The sequence below is a fragment of the Convolutriloba macropyga genome, chromosome 2 (assembly GCF_964194025.1).
Source record: "Convolutriloba macropyga chromosome 2, txConMacr16.3, whole genome shotgun sequence".
NCBI lineage: Eukaryota > Metazoa > Xenacoelomorpha > Acoela > Convolutidae > Convolutriloba > Convolutriloba macropyga.
Genome location: NC_134469.1, coordinates 26,014,501 through 26,037,650, shown reverse-complemented (window position 1 = coordinate 26,037,650; position 23,150 = coordinate 26,014,501). Strand labels below are relative to the sequence as shown.

The following is a 23,150-nucleotide window of genomic DNA, read 5'->3' as shown; positions in this document are numbered from 1 at the left end:
TAATAATAATAATAATAATAATAATAATAATAATAATAATAATAATAATAATAATAATAATAATAATAATAATAATAATAATAATACTAATAATAGCTAGTAATGCTGTGCTCCGAAAGTTTACCTAAGCATAGCCAGAAAATTACACTGTTCGCTAATGACCATTCTAGCATTTAACATCGTTAATAGTTCAATTAAACACGGTTGGTGTCACAACTAATTATTAGCGAACCAAAATTGGTCAATTACGTTTTAAATTTTTTAATTGAACAACAATTACCGACAAAATTGATCAACTAAAAAAGATTGACCAACAAAAAACTAGCCGCAGATTTAAACGTTCCCCATGGCAAATTATTATTAGGTACCATTCATCATTTTTTGCCTGTTGCAAGAACTGACAGTACTCCCAACTTACGACAGGTACCGTGAATCAGATCCTCGCATAAATCTCGCAAACAGTTCTTGAATGGCACGCACTAATTTAGTTTTTTCATATAATGAAGTTTTTGTCGATCTTTCTCTCTCTCTCTCTCTCTCTCTCTCTCTCTCTCTCTCTCTCTTTCTTTCTTTCTTTCTTGCTCACTTTAAATGGCTTTTTACCTGATGAAGAGCTTGCAAAGGTCATTATTTGAGATCTGAACTGTAAGTTCTCATTCATTTCAGTTATTGACATTGCTCGTTTTTCTTTAATGTCGTCTAGTAGTCTATATTTTGCTTCAGGGTCCCTCAATACTGAGATGAACTTCTTTTCTACTAACTCCTCTTCGGGGTTGGCCGCAGTTTAGATTTTTTCGAAGTCACAATATTGTGTTTCTTTGACTCCCCTACAACTTGTTTTAGACTCTTGGCTCTAGACTATCGGCTGAGTACAGAAAGATTGAGGAGTGCACGCTGGAAACTTAGGTTGTTTTTGAATTCTTATATCAAATTCGTTGTAATCACTAATTGTAATGAACAGGCAGTCCGCCTGCTTTTCTTTTCTGAAGAATGGCTGACGTTTTTCCCAAATATTATTACAGCTCTCAGTAATAACTCGAGTTATTGAATAAAAGCATCATCATGCCTGCAGAGCAACTGCTGGATCTATCTTGGAAAGTTCTTCTCGATTGTAGGGATACATAGCAGCCACCTCAGTTAGCTTGAGTTAAGAGTTACAGATAGAGAGTATTGCGACAAAATAAACGTCCCGAAGCATCAATACACCTGTTTTCTAAAATTGTTTAAGAATTGTTGTTACAGGGATGAATAAGATAAAGAAAACGACCATGGCCTATCTAATGTTATTAGATCTAGCATGGCAATCACTAGCATGGCAATTACCATGGCAAATCACTAATGTTATTGCCATGTTTGAAAATAGTAACGTGAAAATTAAATTTTTTAAATACAGGCGTGATTAGGAGAAAGAGAGAATTATATGAATTGAGAGGGAATGGAGAAAACGGAAAAGGCTACAAGGAGGGCGACGCTAGTGCTTATTTTCCCTTTTATCTAAATTTACTTTGATCGCGGAAAAGAAAAGAATCTGATGTCATGACAGATTGAGAGTATCCCACAAAAAATTATGAGCAGTAGTATTACCTTACCCGATACGCACCACTTCAAAATATCTGATAAAATACTATCCCAAGAAATTTGAACTTTTGTTAAGGAAAATCTTAGCTCAGCGAGCATGGGAACCGATGAAAAACTTATAATAAAGCTTACGGTATTAATAATAGCTAGTAATGCAGTGCTCGGAAAGTTTACCTATAAGCTTAGCCAGAAAAAAAAACACTGTTCGCTGATGAACATTCTAGCATTTAAAATCGCTAATATTTCAATTAAACACTGTTGGCGTCACAAACTGAATATTAACAAACCAAAATTCGTCAATGACATCTTTAATTTTTTAATTGAACAATTACCGACAGAATTGACCAACAAAAAAAGATAGCCGCAGGTTTAAACGCTCCCCATTGCAAATTATTATTAAGTACCATTCATCATTTGTTGCCTGTTGCAAGAACGGACAGTGGTCCCGACTTGCGACAGGTACCGTGAATCAGATCCTCGCATATATTTCGCAAACAGTTCTTGAATGGCACGCACTAATTTAGCTCTTTTTGTAAGGTCATGTTTTTGTGCATCTCTCCCTCCCTCCCTCACTCACTCACTATCTCTCTCTCTCTCGAAGGGTTGTCGAAGAGCTTTCACTGGAACTGGCGTCAAAATCTGCAATATCGTCAGTGTCAATATCAGATTCAGTTATCTGCTCAGTTACTACTAAATCGGGGGTCGGGAGTTTCCCAAGAGCTGGTGGTGGAGTCTGGCACCGAGAGAGCGGCTGTTGAAGAAGTTTGGGACACAACAAAGTCATTATCCCATTCTGGACTAGAGCTGAGAAGTAAGTTTGAGTAACTGTCATTATCCCACTGAATAAAATCACCACCCCAATCAATTTCATCAACACCACAGTCAACGGTCTCATAATGTTCGAAGGGTAGAGTTTCTGTTCCGCAGGGTTGAATATACTGTTTGTTATCGAACGCTGAAAGGCATTTTTTGTTGGCACTAACAGTTTCCAATACATGATGATCGGACATTATTCGTGTGTTTTCAGAGCGAAACACGTTTCCTGTTGTCAGTGTGCTCAAGAAATCATCATGCCGGAGACGTTGTTGAGCGGCCTTTGTTACTCCTTTAGCGGAAAGTTTTCGACAACCTAAAGAGAAAAAGAGCCTTTAATCAAGTTTTTAAATGTTTACTAACCCCCTATGTATAATAAAACTAATACCATTCAAAAGCCTAATAACAACCTTTGTAATTTAAAGATAGAACTAACATGCTTTAGAATAAACAAAGAATACTTACTTTTTGAGAGTATTGGGTATAGTTTCGGGCTTAAACATACAAACTCCGTAATAGAATCTTCCCCAAATTTGTCCTTAAAATTGAGGATTACCCGTTTGTTTTCTGCACTGTATAAATAGTGATCATTCGATTAATTGGAGAAATCGAATTCGCTAAAAACTGAACCTGGCTTTCTTGCTAATTCCTCATAAAAGCCTCTACTCCGAATTTTCTATTGTAAACTATCCGTGTCACTATGTAACGACGACAATCAAAAAAGCGGGCATTGTGTAGTAATGGAAACTGTACATTTGATACTTGGCCAGATCAAGTATAGTTGCTCCAACTATTGTTGGGGTGTTCCAGTAAACCTTTCTAGCGCGGAAAGGCAATGCGGCCAGGTTTTCTCCGAATATCATGAACAGATCAAACTCGAACTTTGTAATGGAACTCAGAACTTGATCAGCATCTCGCTTAATGGTAAGCTGACTTCGTCTGCGATTAGATTCGCATTTCTTACCATATACTGCTTTGTTCATGAGCTTATAAAAGTTCTCTTCGAAATTATTGCTAGCGGCTTGACGCTTATTACTGTTGAGTGTAATACAGGGTGCTAACCAATTCGCTTGTTTTAATTGTATGACACAATGTACTTTAGCAACAATTAACCCAAGACTAACGTATAATATGAGAAATTTGTAATGTCGAATAGCGTTTGAAGCAACTTTTTAAAATTCGAGCTGGGTAATCTGTGTTGTTTTTTTTTAGCTCAAGTTGATATTCCCCAACCAATCATCTTAAATAATTTCTTTGGTAGGGGCAACGGGAAAGTCTCGGCGGTCTTCGTGAAAGTAAACAGGGTAATTTGAGTCTACTTCAAGAAAATAACCAACTGAAGCGTCGTTAGGGGTATTGAGGATTTCGTTAATGGTATTTTCTACGTTGAAGGCGAATTCCCCCACTGGTAGCTGGTCCATTTTCATGACATCTCCATAGAGATTATTTGTGTCTACACAGAGGGCAAAAGTTGACTCCTCAGAGGGCCGGTAATCTGATAAATACTTATTATTTACAACAAAATAACGCTCCTCGTAAACAGATGTTACTCCTCCTCGTATTGCTGGTTCAATCATGTTCAAATGTTCTCATTCTGTCATCAGCTCAATGTTTGCTTTGCATGTCTTTAGTGACGCTTTTTTTGCCAATTTCGGGAGAGTGTAGAAATGCTTGCAGTCGAGTTTGTATGATCGAAAGCTATGTTCGTGGGGAAACTCACATACACAGGCTAATAATGCGCAGTCCAGTTTAAGGTATGCGTCATGATACTCTTGTAAAATTTTTGCGCCTTCTAATGTATTGAGCCATTCTGAGAGGGGTGGTAGAGATTCCTCGGAAAACTTTGTAGGATCACATGTATAAGAGTTAGGATAATATCTTTTATCCTTTTTGTTTGAGTAAGTGTGCGTTTGATTCGAAAACCGAGGAGAACATTGCTTTCATGATATCGAAATGTGTGTCAGGCAGAATTTCCACAAGTTTTTCCAGCGATTTGTTCATCACTTTGTACGAATCGATGAATCTTAAATACTCGTGAATTTTCTGTGTTCTTCCTTCTTGAGTTGTAATAGTATCAATCAGAACTGCGAATGTCATTGATATATATTTCCCATCTGTTGACAAAATGACTTTTATTGTTGTGGTAGACTCACAGTCGTTCAGAGTCGGACAAATATGATGTAATTCATAGTTTTGTATGTTATGACCGAACACAGGCGTAAAATTGACATATCGTCTCGCTCGATTACACTTTTTGTGTGCCCAGCCCAAGAATTGGCCCTTAAAATGACAACGGTCTAATTCTATACTCTCTTTGGGGTCAAGCTCGCTGTCAAATGGTTCTTCGCATATCCAACAGTGTGTAGCGCTATTATTGTCCAAATTTCTAAAATTTCCGTTGTAGAAATGAAACTGTTCCTTGCGTTCATATATGTCACTTGCTAACGAATGCAGCATTCGAACAAAGTTGCCCATACATCTTCTGAGCTGTCCACATGATGAAAATGGAAAACATTCGAGTGATGATCACCAACAGCCAAAGCAAATCCACATTGCTGTTTATGATTGGTCAGTTGCTGCATCACATCCAGTGACGGGTAGGAGAAGAGATTTAAAGTTAAATTAAATGACCAGAGGAACAAACCACGTGGCTGGAAAATTTGACAACTTGTATTCATTTTTATCTGTTGATGGCATTTGAATAATTGCAGGGGCATTTCGGTAACAATTTACAGTATGAATATTATAGCTCTCCAGTCCATCTCGACACAACCAGAAACAATTTCGACAAATGCGATAACCAAATCTAAATTTCAGGTCTCTGACTTTATAAACGACTTTCACAAGGTTAGTAAAGAGAACATATTGATAAATGTCGTCATCATAATGAAGTTAAAGACCCTTAACACAATCTGATTCAAAAGAGGAGACTCGCAGAAGGTAAAGTTGTCCTTTATCGTAACCGAAGACTTTGATTGCCACATCATTGAGGGTTTCAAAGGCTTTCATTTGCTCAAACCCCATTGGCATTTCAAATTGGCCTCCAGGTTGGTTAATGTTCTCTTGTTGATATGTTGCTGCGGATGTTTTGTCAATATGTTAGTTCTTGTCATCTCTATCAAGACTAATTCCATGATGCGAATGATACGCTGCCACGAAGCAATAATTGAAACAATTGGCATCGTCGTGGTTTCGAATGTTGTGTAATCCCCGACAGTTTGCGAGATTATGGGGTAAGGCAATATAGGATTAGCCAAAATTTGGTCGGTAGCGGGCAAATTTGATGTCGAGTTTGATTTTTTTTCAACAACCCAACCATTTCCAGGTGAAGCAAACGTAGACAAGACAGGCATCATTTTCTCCACCATGCTCCAGTACAACAGGTCTATGAGAACCTCTACGTAAGTGAGCGTCATGAGATAGTTGGCATAAATTTCAATGCGTTCCTCCATTTCGGTTGCGTTTTCATCTTGATGCAGCTTCAATAACTGTACTTTTACCGCAAACTGTACTTTCTGTGGTCCTTGGCTCAGCCGATGCTTAATTTGCGTTGCAATTGCGGATCTTTGATCCCTGTCATTTGTATTATTGTCAATTTCATAAATTTGTAACACACCGTTGAAAGCTGTCTCAGCTGTAGCCTCCTTCGGTTGGTATACAGGTCCAAGTACAGGCAGCAAGTGAAGGGAGTTCATATGTTGCGCAAACAGGAGCGCATCATTGAATCCCATGAAGCACGATCGGCAGCAGTTTGTAAACTTCGAATGCAAGTTGGCATATGTTGTTCCAGTTCTGACAGTTTCCGTGAATTGAACACATATAGGGAGCAGTTGTACACAGGAAGGCCAACATCGTCTGGATGAATTTTATGTTGATGTCTTGAACGGTTCCCACGAGTGATAAATGTAGCGGAACCGAAGTTGCACGAATAGACCATTTCTAATTGTTTTGACGAATTTCAACAGAACTTTGATAGTAAGTGAATAACTCGGAAATGATTGAAGTCACCAACACAGAAGAACGAATGTAATTTCTGAGCGCGAAATTCAAAATTTCAAAATGCTGCAATCTGATTGGTCGGTTTTGGCGGATACACTAATTTCGAAATTTTGTTATTTAGTAGAGCAAAAAGATGTGTTTTCAACTCTCCATTGCAATCGTATGCCAAAATATACCACCATAAGGAACCCTATCGAGCATTGCTGGCGATCGTTTGTTTGAAGAAACGTTTTTTGAGAAGCTGGAAATACATGATAATTTTCAAATATGTAATAAAATGAGCTATTTTATGCATTTTCAATTACGGCTGGTTAGAGTTGTCCTACGTTCTTGAGTGTGATGAGCAAAAATGCTCCCCGTGCCGAAAAAAATAGGATTCATAACAAAAAATTGCATAAAAAATAAAGAGAAAAAATTTTGTTTTTCTGCCAATCAAGTCATTAGTTAAATTACATGACAATTACATGACATGAACATGTGTCTTTTTTTGGGGCCTTTTTTGATGACAGCTCTTATGATATAAATTTGCACTGAGAACCCGATAAGTCCAAAAATGTAAAGAAAACCGATCTAACATCTTTCCTAAGGGTACTTCATATGCTAATTAATGCCGGATGTTAATGTGACATTGATTGCCAGATGTTTTGAAAATTGGTGAAGGAGCCAATTTTTGATGATGATGCTTATGAGCAATAATGTCAGGCACCAAACCGTGATTACAAAACCGTTGCAAAAATTTGATTTTTTTTCAGTAATTAGTAATTAGGTTAATTAACCCTTAATTAGTCGTTGAATAGGGGCTAATTATCTCCATAACGGATGAGTAAAATTTAACGAGTGTGATGAGATGTTTTGTACTTTAAAGTATGCTGAGGCTTACTGAACAATCAGTTTCATCCCAAGTTTTTTTTGGAACCCTTTTTTTGGGGTCAAAGGTCAGAGGTCAAGTGTCAAAAAAAGTGTCAAAAAAAGTCAAGTGTCATACCTTTGAAACGTCGAAAATTGACGTTTCAAAGGTATTTTTTTGAAAATTTTGTTTGATTGTAATCATTTTATTGAAAATTTCTTCAACTTATGAAATGAATTTGGAAGTCATTCCATGCTACAGCTGTGGCATGGAGTTAGCATGGCATTAGCGTCAATACTGCTCACTCTCACATATGTCTATATGCCTTAAATTTTATATATAATGTTATCAAAAATTTGAAGAGAAGAACATTTGTGGATGCAATATTGAAAAATCACACCACGTCATGGTAGTTGCAGTAGTTGAGTGTTTTTTTACGAACCGAATGTTTACGTCATAATGAAAATGCTTTCTGAACATGTTCGAACTTGATCAGCAGCGAAATTTCAATTTCTTTGGCTCAGATTTAAAACTACAAAAACCCGATATCAAAAGCTAAATTCAGCTTTCAAAAAGTTCAAATCACACTTTATTGACATAAAATCAATCTCACTATACAAAAAACATTTGTGTTGATTCATCAAATTTTATTTTCAAGTTAACCAAAGAAGTCCATTAAAGAATTCTCAGGTAGCCGGATCTTTGGTGCATTGCAAATATTAGGTGTGTCAGTGACACCAAAAACACGTGCTGGTTCTGGTGTTTGAAATTGTGTAGCTGAAAGTAACGCTGTATCAAACTGGTTGTCATTGAACAGCGCCGTGGAATTATTCTTGCGAATTCCCGCAAAGAGAGATGAACTAGATGTCGGTGTCAAACGGGGACTCGGATCAACTGCTGGTGTTACTGGCGAGCTGGCTGAATCCAATTGCGATTGATTTTCTGGGGAGCAAGGTGATGGCTTTATGCCCCACATGTCAGCTAAGTTTTCGCAAGCTTGATAAGCCCCTAGCTGGTTTCCAAAGAGAGCCACACAGTCGAAATCGTAACGAAACAAAATTCGTTTAACGTCGTCAGGTAATGATTCCATGTCAAGGTGTTCAAAAAATTTGGCAAAGATTTTAGAGGTAAATGTCCCCCTGATGTAAAAAGACTGCATTCTGCAGGTTCTGTCTTCTCTGGTAAAGAAGCAAATGCGTTAATTAAAAGCTTATGTATCAAACAGTGCTGGTAAGTTTGCCAAACATCACCTTGTCTCTGCTGTTGATTCAAAACAACAAAGTTTTCGAACACTGTCTGATAAATCATTGTTCACTCCAACGAAATAACACATTCAGCAAGTACTTGAACTGACATAATTTTTCGTACAAAATTTGAGAAAGAAATTAAAACCAATTTGGTAGAAGACGGTTGAAAAGTATTGTTTGTCTGGTAATGAACTTTTGAAAGAAAGCAAAGTGAACTGAACCCAAGGTTTGAAGAAATTGAATAACTAGTCTCAAAGTTGTTTTGTACATTGTGTAATTCAAAAATCTATGTCTGGGATCAAATTTGGTTTTAATTTTGGTAGTGTATATGCTCTGTTATAAATTTGTTATTATACATGGGTTGATACAGTTTATAGTGTGTACTAACTCAATTCTTACCTTGAACGTATTTGATTATTAGCATTTCATTTTGCACATTATTCTTATCAGAATGTCCTTACTGCTGTAGGTTCACATGTGTTTCCAATTATATCAAAATACACACCTAGGGTCACATCTGTTCCAAGTTTTAAACATATGGTCCGCATATATTTCCATTAAACAGTGTACACCTCAGTCCTCAATGACGTCAAATACACACCTTTTTCTCCGTTTTCTCTATAGAACCAAAACATGTGGTCCTTATATAATTCCAATGAACAGTGTACTCTGCACTCCTCAATGACGTCAAGTACACACCTAGAGTCACATATGTTTTTTGTCTTATCTAAAGTCTCAGTTGAAGATAATTATGCGATATTTGAACAACAGACAGACTCAAGTACGCCATAGGCGTACTTGAGACTGAATTCACAAAGCATTTGGATTTAACTAGGCAATTTGACGACACTTGTTTAATACCAACTTGCCGCCGTCATTGAATTGCAATTTTACACATTATAACACTTGAAAGTAATAAAAAAATTTGCACACTATGCCTTTCACGTCCACTAAAGACACAGAGTTTGGAGATTGATATTTCGATATTTCCAAAACTGATAAGCGCTTAATCAGGGCAACGCTGAAAAGCGATGAAAGGACAGGGACATTTGTATTTCTGAAATTGTTCGAAAAAGCAACAGACGATTATGCGTTTGAACAGAGAATTTCGTAAACTCTTGGAGAGTTTGAAAATTTGGTCAGCTCATCTAGCAAAATACAGAACGCAGTGGCTGATCAGCAGTCATCATCAAAACCACCACAGGTGAAGAAACCAAAAATTCAAAAGAAGTTGTCGACAACGATGGTTGAAGCGATGTATGAGCGTTCTCCAAGTTACGTTGAACAATTTCAGAAACAGTTCAACTTTCTCATTGTGGAAGAGAAACCTACTTTTTCTATCGGAAATTTTTATGCAGTGTGTGCACATTTTGATTCCGAATTTTGCAAATTAATAAATAGCCATTACCGCGTTCTGATTGATACAACTACTTTTGAAAACGAAACCTTGAAACGATATCAGAGCTTTCCTGTGCCTTGTGTTTATACAGCTCTTTCTTTATACAACAAATTCTTGTTTTAGACTGCATCAAATTTGGAGACTAAGCACTCTTTTTTATGCTGCCAAACAAGGCAAGATTTAAGATTGCCGGCATCTTGAATGAAATCCTGTTGGCCGTTTTAAATGATCCCTACACGGAAATGGCAATGTACTACGCAATGATGATGCCTCATCCCATTCTTGCAAGAAGAAGAATGGAGGATGACGACAAAGATAAAAAACCATTGAAAGACGGTTAGACAAATGGATAAAGAGGGAAATAGACTCCTGTTGTTTGAAGCCAGAGGTATTCAGGGACATACAGTCAGAAATATTGTAAAACTATCTGTTGACGAATACAAGGAATTTGATATATGTCAACAAGAAAATTTTTTTTATGGCATTAAAAATCTTACTGAAGAAACAAAAGGTGATCTCCATTCCTTTGCTGACAAAGTTGACAAGAAAACATTTTTTGATCCCCTAAGCGAAAAACATAAAAAACCACGCAAGGGAAATTTGAATGATATAGTGTGCAATGAACATCCAAAAGTTATACCATGCCATCAGTCCATAATTGAAAAATTCCTCAATAGTTTGAAAGGTGCCATGATGACGTATGGAATCCATGGCTCTTCCGACCTAGATGCCAACGAAGGCAAAGACTTCCGACATTCTTTAAGGAGTCATTGACTGGTCTTTGCGAAACGATTGCTAAGTTAGCTATACACAAAGTCACTTTTTTGAATTTGCTTGTTCGGAAAATTTTTTAGCGATTGATAGCTTTTTATAAATGCCCTGGGGTGAGGCCGACAGCAAATGGAGAAATCTTAGCATGAAATATTGGTGGATTTAACGTCAATTGTTTGAAAATTGACCTAAAGATATCAAATGGTAATCAATAACTATGTGTGGGCCAAAAAGGAGGAACTGAAAATGCCGTTCATTCATTGAGATCTGGTCGTTGCGAAAAAGGCTTTCTATAGTCTCAACCGTATTCTTGCCTTAAAAATCATCTGAAAATTAGGCCCTTCTGTCTATCGTTTCAAATGTAACTGATTTCGCGAACCATCAGTTCTGTTTTTTATATTTTTCAAAAAGAAACAAAACTCTTTCAGGGAGGTACAACCCAAAGTGACGCCCTTGCAATGTCGATGTATGAAATTACCATTATCCCCTTAATTGATGTCTGCACGGTTGCCTCCTATTTCAGAATTGGTATAAGTACAATGTTAACGCTGTCCGCTCTCCTAATAACTTGGAAAAACAATTTCAATCAATGAAAAACATGATTCTCCTTGATGAACTCGGTTCAACAAGCCGGAAAGGCAACAAGGAGGACTCCTTCGAGGAATAAGTAATTCACATTCTAATTCAATCGAGGTTTAAGATCTCCGAATTGAAGTCAATTTTTCGGCTGTTTACTCAAAATTGAATCATTTTGTCTAGGTTTAGTGCTTGTTTATCTACCTCCAAAATGCTTCCAGTATTATGTATCTTTGTCGGAAGACACAGAAAATCTACGTTTCGTTATGATTAGATTTAAGAAAATGGGAGTGAACTATAGTATTTGAGAGTTGCGTACAACTACTTGGGTGACTTTAATGACGCTCCTGTGAATTGGAACTGCATGAAGTCTTTTCGATCTGATGAGCAAAAATAGAATTTTTGGATTTCCTGATGGAGCAAATTAAACGAAATCCAATTTCTAAACACTAAAATAGTCTGGCCTTAGCTTTTATTTTGTTGAAGGAGGCTTGAGACTACGAGCTGCTAAATTCCAAAAATTCAGATCATAAAACCGTCATTTTTACGTACTCAGCGAAACATATTCCATACAATAAATTTTTATTCGAGTATTAGCTCAGCAGTGTTGACGAGACAGCATTCCTTCAATCTTTCATCATTGATAGCCGATTGTCAAACTCTCCGATAAGTGAGAACTACAACCAATGTTTTTCGTCTTTCTGGTTATCCAACTGTCAGAAAGCGTTGTCGACTTCCTTATCTTTGAAAGGCAAGAAAAACGTTCCTTTTCCTTCTTTTATTTGTCCTTGACCGTTCATTATGTCAACAAGATGGAGACTGCCAGGAGGCGGAAACCCTGTGACATAGCAATGAAAAACTGAAAATTGAAGTTTTTCAGTTTATCTAACTAGACAAAGCTTTGTTTTTGAGTTCTTCCAAATTCGTTTCAACAAGTGATGGGTTCAACTAAATCAGGCGCCTTAGTGGTAGAACTAGTTTTCCAAATGAGGTATATTGGAAGTATACTGGAGCTGAAACAGTTCTCGAGAAGTCTAAGCTCTTCAATTCTCTCTTCAAATTAGTCTGTTTTGAACTCACGAACGAACCCTTTTACTTCGGTCAAGAGCCCACCTCGGATATTTTTCTGTCAGAAATTTGTTTTGATCAGCTACGATAGGTAATTTGAGATACTCCGACAGGTACTTCTGCAGCTTCTGACGTCACTCCAGCTCTTTTTTTATCGTTTTTGTTGGGAACTTCTTGCCCCTTCTGTGCACTCCTTCTTCAGCTTTATCTTAAAAAAAGGAATTGGCTTTTCATTATTCTGGAAATGAGCTCATGAAACACTTACTCACAAGAAAAGATTAAAAGAAAAGACATTGAAGTTTGTCGCCCTATATCTATCCTGCCACGACTTTCCCTTGTATTTGGGAGAATTTATTTCAAATTTTTATTTTCAAACATCCAACACAAACTAAATTTGAATCTGCACAATTGTCATGAGCAACAGATTCGCTCAATAAATTCAAAACTCGTTATAGTCATAGACGATTCGTATGCAAGTTTTAACAATAATTGGGAGCAAATGTTGCTATATCTTGACTTCAGTAAAGCATTTGATACTGTCAAGCATGCTATTCTAATAGTAAACTGGCCTATTGTGGATTAGATCTCGAGTTTGTATCCATAGGAAATGGTTTTCCCCAAGTAATTGTTTTAAGAACGCGCTTGTTTTTGGTTAATTTACGCTGCGAATTCCCCAAATGTCCAAGTGTTGCTGCTTTGCTTAACAGGTTGAAGTTCAGTGCATCAAAATGTTCTTATATGCATAATTAATGGCGATTTGTTCTTAAACAACGAAAAGCTGCGGAGAAAAGTATCAACGACCAATCTTGGCATTGAAGTTACGAGCTGTCTAAAATGGGACTTTCACATTCGATCAAATCTAAGAAAAAGGAAGACAGAATTTCAATTACCTTAAAAAAAATGTCTCATACAGTATGCCAAAAAAAGCTAAACTCAACCTGTATTCGGCTTGTGTTTTGTCTGTCTTAATGTATGGTTCTCCTGCCTGGCATGCCGGTCTAGTTCACTTGCGATTACTCGAGAATTAAACATAATACGTTTGAGCTGGTGTTTTGGTAAAAAGATCTATAGCGATTTTTTGTTGGCTGCTGATGCGTTTCACATCGAATCCCAGCTTCTACGCATTGATCTGAGATTTTTCCTCACCATTGCTACAGGAAAAAATTGTATTACTTTGGTAAACTATTTCATTCTTAACAACAACAACAGATCTGTACACAGTGAGAACCAACAGTATTTGATTTTTAAATCCCGCGCAAATAGATCACTGAAACATCCTTTTTTAAACAGAGTAACTCTTTGAACAACGATTTTAATGATTCTGGTGATAAATTTTTTTGATTTCCCCCTGTGAATATTGAATTGCTCTTGAAGGTCTACTTTGTCAGTCTACGTGAATTGAATTATCATATATCAAGAATCTGTACGTGGTCAATCAAATGTTGCTGTGTCGTTTGCAGATCTTGAAAATATCTTGAAATAATTGCTTTAAATCATATTTTTTACCGCTACCTTCTGTAGAGATCGTTCGTTTCTAGTACTGTCGAAGATCTTTCAATGGTACATTCAAGTCTTTTACTACTAATACTATTATAATATAATTACCTAATCTATTGAAGAACCCCGACTACACTAAAAAATACTGGAATTTCATTTTGTTGCCGATAGTTGAACGTGGCCTCAATATCTTTCAACTGGAAGACTGTTTCAAAAAATCTGAACAATCAGTTCAACTGCCAAGACCCTTATCGTTATTTGTACCCGAAAGCAAAATGAAGTAACAACAAATCATACATGAAATAACACAGGAGATGAGCCGTGATATCAAATCAAAAATCTTAAAATAAAATACCAGAATAAAGTGCAAATTGAATAAATATAGATTTGCTCCCTTGACTTAGCTAGTGAAAAAGAACCATCAAGCTGGTTGAAAGCTATGTCACTGAAGAATAGCTCTGCGATATAACTCTGATCTAACGAAAAGTGAGTTCCGACGGTATTACCTTTCGCTATGGTTGGGAATCAGTAACAAAGCCATCACTATGCACTATGAAAACTTCACTGTGGCAGAGGCCCTGCAATGTCTGATGGGAGAACACACCCAAATGGAAAATAATGCACTTTACAACTGTTTTGCGAAATTTTTAATTGATGAGATGTCTTTCATGATGTTGAGATCAATGCTCATCTTTGGGCGTCGCAATGATAAATTTTTGTTCTCCAATCAATTGGTGCTGAAGCAGATTTAGCTGTAAAGGACAACGGATTATGAAATTTAAGGCTCAAGAAATCAAATTTTGATGTAAAAACTTTGAGCACGCCAACATAATTTTCCCGAAAGCACGTGCGAAGCCTACAAATATCATGAAACAATTAAAAAAAAAACAAATTGCAACAAAGAGTAAGTGTTATTGAGAAAGCATTGCTTTGTTCATTTTCTTTGCTTGCACTGGTGGAAGTGTTGAACAAAAGTGCTGAAACTGGACAAACGTGCTGAAACAATTGCTATCAAAGCTCTTGGAGCAAAAAAGCAAATTGTGCACACGTACAATGAAATCATCTCATTTCAAAGGACAAAATTAGTCTTCGCTCTCTTAAGGAGCTACATCCTCTGCATTTGAGGACACTTAGGAGGCATTAAATTGCTGATGCTTCTGTAGGAGCTCTCGTTGAAGAAGGGAGGCAAAGAGCTTAAGCTGGTTGAACCCTATGCCATTGTAGTGATATCACTTTCATTTGAGCAAAAGCGAGTTTCATTAGGACCTTTCCCTTCGCTACGACTGGGACTTAGTAGCCAAGCCATCAATATGAGATTGCCATGAAAACTCCACTTTGGCTTACAGCATACAGTGTCCAAACAGAGGATTCAAGAACAAAAGACGTAATGGACTCCGTGACTCCTATGCGTTCTTGTTGTGATGTGTGTCAAAAAGTCGCTATCGAACCTCATCTTCGGCCGTTGCAAAGAAAAACCTCTGTTCTAAAATCAGCGACTACCTGTGATGCAATATTAGATATCTAGGTCAACGGACTTTGAGAGCCAAGGCTAAACAAAACTTCTTGATGCAAAATTTTTTGGGTCTTTCTCATTATAGACCCCCCAGCTTAGTTTTTAGATAACATATAGCCCCTCCAATCACGGTAATAGTAGTAGTAGTTCAAGCTTCGGGCTATTGCCCCTGGGGTGTCAATCCCAGTATTTATAAATCCATTTCTGTTTATCTTTTTCAAGTAGTTACATGTTCCACATTTGCACATTATTCGCCAGGTGCACTTGGTCAGTTGAATAAAACTTTTTGTGAAGTATTCCCAGTAGATGTTGGTGATTGTTTGCTTGTTGAGTACTTCGCCGTAGTTTTTGTATAAGCGGGAGACAATGCTGTAAAGGTGCATTGTTAGATGGAAGAAGTTTCCATCTGCTTTTGCAAGTCTATTGTTCGTTATTTAAAATTCGCGCCTGCTATTTTGCCTAGTATTTGATTCGTTTTTTCTTTTCATGTTCTCAATTTCAACATTGTATTCACTCTGGTCTAGTGATATTAGAAGCAGCAAGACGTGCATCTCAGCATACATACTAAGTGGTAGCTGTTTGAGATTTAGTAGTCGTTCCTTTTATCCTGATACTTGTCCATTGACAATCCACCCTGTCGCCTTTATCTGAACTGATTCGAATTTCGATATGTTTGTCCTGCTGGCATACCACGCTTGCGAGCAGTACGTAAGATTGAGACAATATATCCTGCGTAGGCGTATAGCTTTCTTGAGAAGCCTCTTTTGTTTGATATGTTACGCTTTATCTGGAAAAAGGCACCAGTTGCTTATTGGATCCGGTTTTCACAACTATCTGTCCAGTTGAGATTTGAGGAGATGAAGAGCCCTAGGTCTCGCTGTACTGGGGCTCCTTTCAGGTTAGCTTTGTTTGAACTTGCTGAAATTTGACCTTTCAGATTCAGTAGCTTGCATTTTAGGGCATTGAGCTCCATTTGGTTTTGCTTACACCACATTTCGATGTGGGTGGTTCCGGCTTTCAATTCCGTTTGGCTCTGTGCGATCGTTTTAATGTCATATGCAAAGCCGTAGTTTTCTATTTAAGGTTTCATATTGGGTAGATCATTAATGAAACTCAGGAACAGTAGTGGTCCGAGGATGGATCCTTGCGGCACACCACTCGTGACATCCACGTAATCGGAATAATCATCATTTATCTTTTGGTACTGTTGCCTGTCTTCAAGGTATGAATGCAGAAGTGTCAACAAATTACCATCTATTTCAAATTTTTTAAGTGTCTCAATAAGGATATGATGAGAAACTTTGTCGAGGGCTTTGGCAAAGTTCAGATTAAAGATTGTGAGTTTGTCAACCGTCTCATCGTCGTACTCACTATAGATGGATTCTAAGAAAACCAAATGTAGAATTGTGGCAGATCTGTTTTTTCTACATCCAAACTGATTTTGATGCAGTCATAATTTGCAGTTCCTAAAGAGGGCATTGAAGATAAGTCTTTCAAATACTTTAAAGATGCAGCAAAAAAGACTTAAGGGTCAGTAACACTTGACGTCAGCTTTATTACCTTTTTTGAGGATTGGTGAGATTTGACTGATTTTCCAGTACTCCAAGTACACGACTTTGTTTAGTACTGTCTGGAGTACTAAATTTAGTGCCTTGCTAAGAGATTATGAGCATTGTTTGAAGATGATGTTTCCCAGTTTATCTGGTCCTGTTGCTTTGTTTAACTTTCAGATTTTCCAATTTTTTGCAATTTCAACATCTCTAATTGCAATGGTGTTTAAAATTCGATGTTGGGGATTGAGCTGCGTTGTTTTCTTTTGATTATAAACACTTTTAAGGAAACGGATGAATAGGTCAGCTTTTTCTCTGTCGGATTCACCTCTCGTATTGCCGAGGTATGCTATCGGAGGCACATTTGGGTGTTTTCGGATGCTGGCTAAGTAATTATGCCATAATGGGGGCTATAATGGGAAAAACCCAATTTTTCGACCCGCTTGCGGAAAGTTTCCCTGAAAGCAGTAGCAAAGCCTACAAGTATCAAGCATCTATTAAAAAGACCATTAAAACAAAGATTTGTTGATGTTGAGAAAGCAGCATTCTGTCCTTTTGTCTTCGCATTTTCTGTTAGAGCTTGCCCATCAGCTTCAAAAGCGTTGAAACAACGCGTGGAAGCTCTCAGCGCAAAAGGAGGACAGCTACGGTGACATAGCATATCTAAGGACAAGAATCAGCTTTGCTCTCCTAAGGAGTTCCATCCTCAACATTCGAGGCTCAAGAACCCGTAGGCGGCGCGAATCTATTGATGCCTCAATGAGAACTGTTGTTAAAGAAGGGAGGCTGTTAATTTGATTCATCTACTTTTGCCATTAGTTGTTTGTTCTCTAGTGCTGTCTGTTTTTGTTTGCATTTTTCTCAGCTGATGTTTGTGTTTGATATCATTTTAAGTGGTGATAGGGACTACCCGGAATAGACAAAACGGAGCGCATTGATGTGTTTTCTGTGTGAACCTTTGCAAGCACATAAAGTCGCGTTGGTTGTGCGCCTGATTTTTTGTAGTTTTTGTTAGAAGGTAAGTTTTCTCCGAGTCATTCTTCGCATTGGCCAGTTACTCTGGCGTAGATGTTACTTTGGATCTTTTCCTCCCCCCAGCTCAGTGGGCGCTTGTTATTTGCACCCCACACGCACGCGCATATTTTTACATAAAGATTTACTATGTAATGTGAATAAATTTATATGTCAGGTTATATATATATATATATATATATATATATATATATATATTTCAACATATAACCTGAAATTCAAATTATATATATATATATATATATATATATATATTTCAGGTCATATGTTTCATCAGGGCAGCCGTGGTGGTCCTTTCCAAATGGTGTATATCTTTGGAGCTTGCTCTCTTCACTACGTCCTGGGAAAAAATATCCGAGAGAAACGACAATTTCCAGAAGTCACCACGAAGTCTGGCTACAACCTGCATCCTCAAGCGAAAAATAAGTTGAAGATTGTTTCTCATCAAATCAATCGACTCCCAAAATCAACGGAAATCATCCTCTGACACGATTCTATAAACAACTCCACAACCAATCCGAAATCTGACCCCAAAAGCCCCCTAACTGCTGAACAGCTAGTCACCGAAATACAAAAGTAACTACGAAAGGTTGTGAAAATAGTTTTTGTGAACAAGCGGGAGCTCCCAACGTTTACAAGGAGCTAAGGGCAACAGGAATACCCACCCTAAACGTTGTTCGTGACCTTATGTCGAGCCAAAAACCAAAAGATCGACAGCTGATAACGGAGTACTGAAAACTCCATCAAAAACCAGCCCCTGTAATTAAAACCCTCTCTACTGTAAAGAAAAACGACAGCAATTTGACAGCAATCATCAAGAAACGACAAAGCCCGTCGCAAGCCCAACGATGAAAGAAGCAAGAGCAAGCAAAGAAGTACAAAGTAAGTGCTTCATTTTTGAAGTTGTTCCTGATTTTGTGAGGTCCTAGTGATTAGGTTCCTTGGCACTGATCTAAACCAATCTACAACTACACACCAGTCGTCAGTTTTAAGTTTACTTTGTAAATACCTAGTGATTAATTTCCTTGGCACCCATCAAATTGAACCTAGAAACTTAAATAGAAGATCTCACGTCATGGGAAGAAACTGCAAAACATGCAAGTGAGGCATACCGGACCAAGAGAGTGTGCATTGTGTCACACCCACATGCATCTAACCACTGAATGTACCGCCCTCTCACCTTCTGCTATAAATGGAATAAAAGAAATGGAAATAAATGCAATGCTACTGTGCAACACGTGCGTAGAAAGCAACGAGCGAGATAATTTCTTCAGAGGACGTGCGCTAGCAAGTGCCTCTGAGAAACTGGAAAGCCTTAAAGTAGGTAAAAATTTAAAAAACATGGAAAAGCGACTAACGGACTTAGTCGATTCTAAAATTGGAGAAGCACGGCTGTTGCCGCCGTGGACAAAATCACGAGCTGGAAACCCAAAAGGGGCCCAAAATTCAAATCACAATATCAACCAATATTTCAGAATCCAAGGGTTAAAAGAAGACCCATGGAAATCTAAAGCCAAAAATTTTGTACTAACGAACTCTGAACTGAGCGAAATAATGTTTACGACTGGAACTGAGCCACATGTTCTTGAGCTTAAAAGACTTGGCAAAATTGACCCCGAGCGAAAAAACCTAGACACTTTCTGTTCAAGGTAGCGAACGAACATCAAGCACGCCTGACCTTGGCGAAAAGTCATGAACACTTGGAAGATCTCACAAAGCGGAACAATTACTTCCTGCCTGCTCTCTTGCGAGAAGATGCAATGAAGGAAAACATCTTTCAGAAAACAAGACGTCAACTACTCGACCAAGGCCTTCCTCGAGAGAAGTTGCAAATTCGAAATTTAGAGATGTTCAATGACGGGAGAAACGTTCACTTAGACCCTGAGAAAACCGAGTCTTCATGACTAGGTTTCCTCAACACTCTTCAACTCAACACACGAAGTCTGGTAAACATCGACAGAAGAGCAAAACTTGCCAATGCGGTCTAAATAGCGGACTATACTGTCATATATTGCGAAACCTGGCTGAACGAATTGATCACCAACTCCGAAATACTTTTAATTGACTACAACATATATCGAAGCGACCATACACTCTTGGGAGATAAAAACGCCCACGTTGGTAGCCTCATAGCGGTGAAAAACTCTCTAAACTCTAAGACGATCAATGCGGATCTTCCCGACTCATGCCCATCCTGCAAAATTCAACTAGACGGATCTGAGGTGATAATCTGTTTGTTCTACAACCCACCAAAAGGCAGTGCATACCGATATTATATCAACGATTTCCAAAAAGTCCTTAAAACCATTTCAAGGTCACAACTGGCCCTAATCTTTGGTGACCTGAACTTACCGGATGCAAACTGGAAAACAGCAAGCAGCTCTAATGAGGAAGAAAACGAAATCAACGAAATCTTTGATGAACCTCTGTTCAGACAAGCCATTGACTTTGCGATCTGTTCAAATAACACCCTTGACGTGGCCTTCTATCGCAACTGTTTTCTCTTTGCCGAAAAGGATCGGTCCTTCCCCAGGACATACGACAGCACTGATCATGATGCAATCCATCTTTTGATCGAATGCCCAGTAACTGAACTGAAAATTGTACCAATCATTCAGGAGTTTTGGTAACGCTGACTACAATGGAATGAATAAATTTTTTAAAGACAACCCGTTCCAACTTATTTGCCATACAAACGTTAACACAAAATGTGATGAATTTTACCAATCTCTCGACAAAGTGCTTGAGACATATGTACATGAAAAAACCAGACATCGCAAAAGCCTCACTCCATGGATCGCTGCATTCACGTCAAATCTTACGAAAAAACTGAATAGGCAGAAAATTCTCATTGAAAGAAAACCAACGAGTTATCGGAAAGCAGCAGTGATGAAGCTGGAGAACTTGGTAACCGAGTCAGCCGAGAAAGACAGTAAAGACTACTGGGAGAATTTTATGTCCACAAGAAACACCGACGTTGTTTTCAAACATCTGAAAAGACTCAATAAAACTCCCACCCTTCCGAAGCAAATCGTGAGTGGTAATAAACTGAGCATCATTGTCCACGAACAAGTCGATATTAGGAACGAGTTCTTCCATTCAGTTTTTTCGCCAAAACAACCATTGAGCATTTCTGACATCCAAAAAAAATCCTACATTGACAAAGTTTAACATATCGGTTGAAAAAACATTCCTTCGTGTCCGAATTGGACATTACTAAATCCAGGGACCCCCTCCTGCTTTTTTCAGAAAACGTCACGACGAATCTCGGTTGTTCTTAATAAGCTTCTGAAGGTGATAAAGAAGCAAAGAATGATACATGACACATGAAAGACAGCCTCTGTGACGCCAATCTACAAGAAGGGAGACAGACGCTACGTATAAAACTACCGTCCAGTGCTCCTACTGGACATAGAAGTTAAAATCCTGGAAAACTGCATCTACATGGCTCTTTACGTCCACTTTGCCACTTTCTTGACAAAGCACCGGCATGGATTTGTTAAAAATCGATCTGTTTTCACAAACATGATTATTTTCCTGAAAAAGATCCACGATGCACTCGATAACAATCCAAATTCAGAAGTCATTGCGTTCTACACGGACTTCTCGAAAGCTTTCGATAAAGTACCTCACTTCGAGCTAATAAAAAAGGTTGCAAATATTGGGGTAGGAGGATGTCTCCTACAAATTCTCATGGACTACCTAAGCAACCGGAAACAGCTCGTTAACCGATAACACAACTTCCAGTGTTCGAGACGTTAATAGTGGAGTGACTCAGGCTCACTATTAGGCCCGCTCCTGTTTTGCATCTTCATCAACGACTTAACCGACGCGCTGAAGTTCTCAGACCCTTTCATCTTCGCAGACGACCAGAAAATCCTGGTGATTGGAAAATATCATTGGAACATCCAGGAAAATCTAGACAGCATTGCAGCGTGGATCAGACTAAACAAGATGGAGCTGGCACTGGACAAATGTGCTCAGATAACATTTCGAGGGAAAAGGCGAAATTTCGATATTGTTGGTGAAGATTTGGCAAATGCAGATACAGTAGAAGACTTGGGAATTCACATCAAAGATGACCTGAGCTGGAGTAAACATATAGAAGATTGACTCAAGAAATCTAACAAAGTACTGTACCTCCTCAGGCGAAACGTCGCAGTACAAGTTAAACCACTCATCAAACTTGCGCTTAACAAATCACTATTCCTACCCGTTTTGCTGTACGGCTTAACATGCATAAACCTATCACGAAGCGAGCTACTAAACCTCGAACGCTTTCAGAAGAAAGCAGTGAAATGGATCACGGGAAACAAAGGAGTGAATTACATCAGTCAACTTCGGCGGCTCAACATTCTCCCCTTGCTATGTTTCTCCAAGTGAACGACCTATTTCTACTTGCGAAAGTCACGCATGAAAGCTCGCACTGCATCGAACTACCTGACCTCACCAACGCCAATGGACGCCCAAAGGAAGCCCGGCTACAAAAAACAAGAACGGAAAAAGCTAGAAGCGAATTCACCTACCGAAACTGCAGACTCGAAAACCGATTAGAGAAATATGTTGAATTCAGTAGACCTTATGGACCGAGAAGAGACTGATAAACCTAATGTTGGAGTTTGTCAATAAACGATTTTGCGTTAAGAAAGTCTGCACTTGGCAAACCTTTTGCGATTGCCCTGCATGAAAAAATAAATGGACTATTTTAACAACTGACGTCTGGGCATAAATCAGCCCTGCAGCAAACCCGCTGCGAATTCCCAACAACAACAAAAACAACAATAATGGCACGTGCTCTGTAACTGGGGGCGCATAACGTGCTAGGGGTGGGGGGACAAACGAAAAGATCCGTTATTTTTCATGTTATACATATTGTGTTGTCACACGAAAGGTCTGTTTATAAATGCAGATATTGCAGTTTTTTAGACCAGCAAATGTCGTCATATGCTGGCCTGAGCAGAGCTGCCCTCTCCTTTGAATATCTGCACACAAATTCGTAAGTTACGCGCCGCGAAAATATTTAAAAAATGAGTTGTGATTTGATTAATTTAACTTGTCTTTCAGCACTACTCACGAATTTCTATTTGGGGCTCTTGCTGAGCTCATCGACAATTCTAAGTAAGTATTCTTTTAAAATGATGAATTTATAATATAAGCTTGATTTTTGAATGATTTTTCGGATGATTTTAGGGATGCTAGATCAAAGAAAATTGAAATATATTCAGGTAAATCTTTAATAGCTTGAATGGTTATTGGTAAA

The 23,150-nt window shown here is 38.2% G+C and overlaps 2 protein-coding genes across 2 annotated transcripts in view; both read left to right on the top strand.

The window, feature by feature from the left end:
• The window catches only part of LOC142358572 (proteasome subunit beta type-3-like), a 361,488-nt gene that overhangs the window by 122,440 nt on the left and 215,898 nt on the right, over nucleotides 1–23,150 (top strand). The gene's annotated exons all lie outside the window — the stretch shown is intronic.
• The window catches only part of LOC142358562 (uncharacterized), a 65,682-nt gene continuing 65,344 nt past the window's right edge, over nucleotides 22,813–23,150 (top strand). Inside the window, exons 1-3 of the mRNA XM_075409962.1 lie at nucleotides 22,813–22,886; nucleotides 22,955–23,008; nucleotides 23,081–23,115. Coding sequence (XP_075266077.1) covers nucleotides 22,825–22,886; nucleotides 22,955–23,008; nucleotides 23,081–23,115 — 151 coding nt within the window. The 5' untranslated portion in view covers nucleotides 22,813–22,824. The remainder of the gene's footprint in view (nucleotides 22,887–22,954; nucleotides 23,009–23,080; nucleotides 23,116–23,150) is intronic.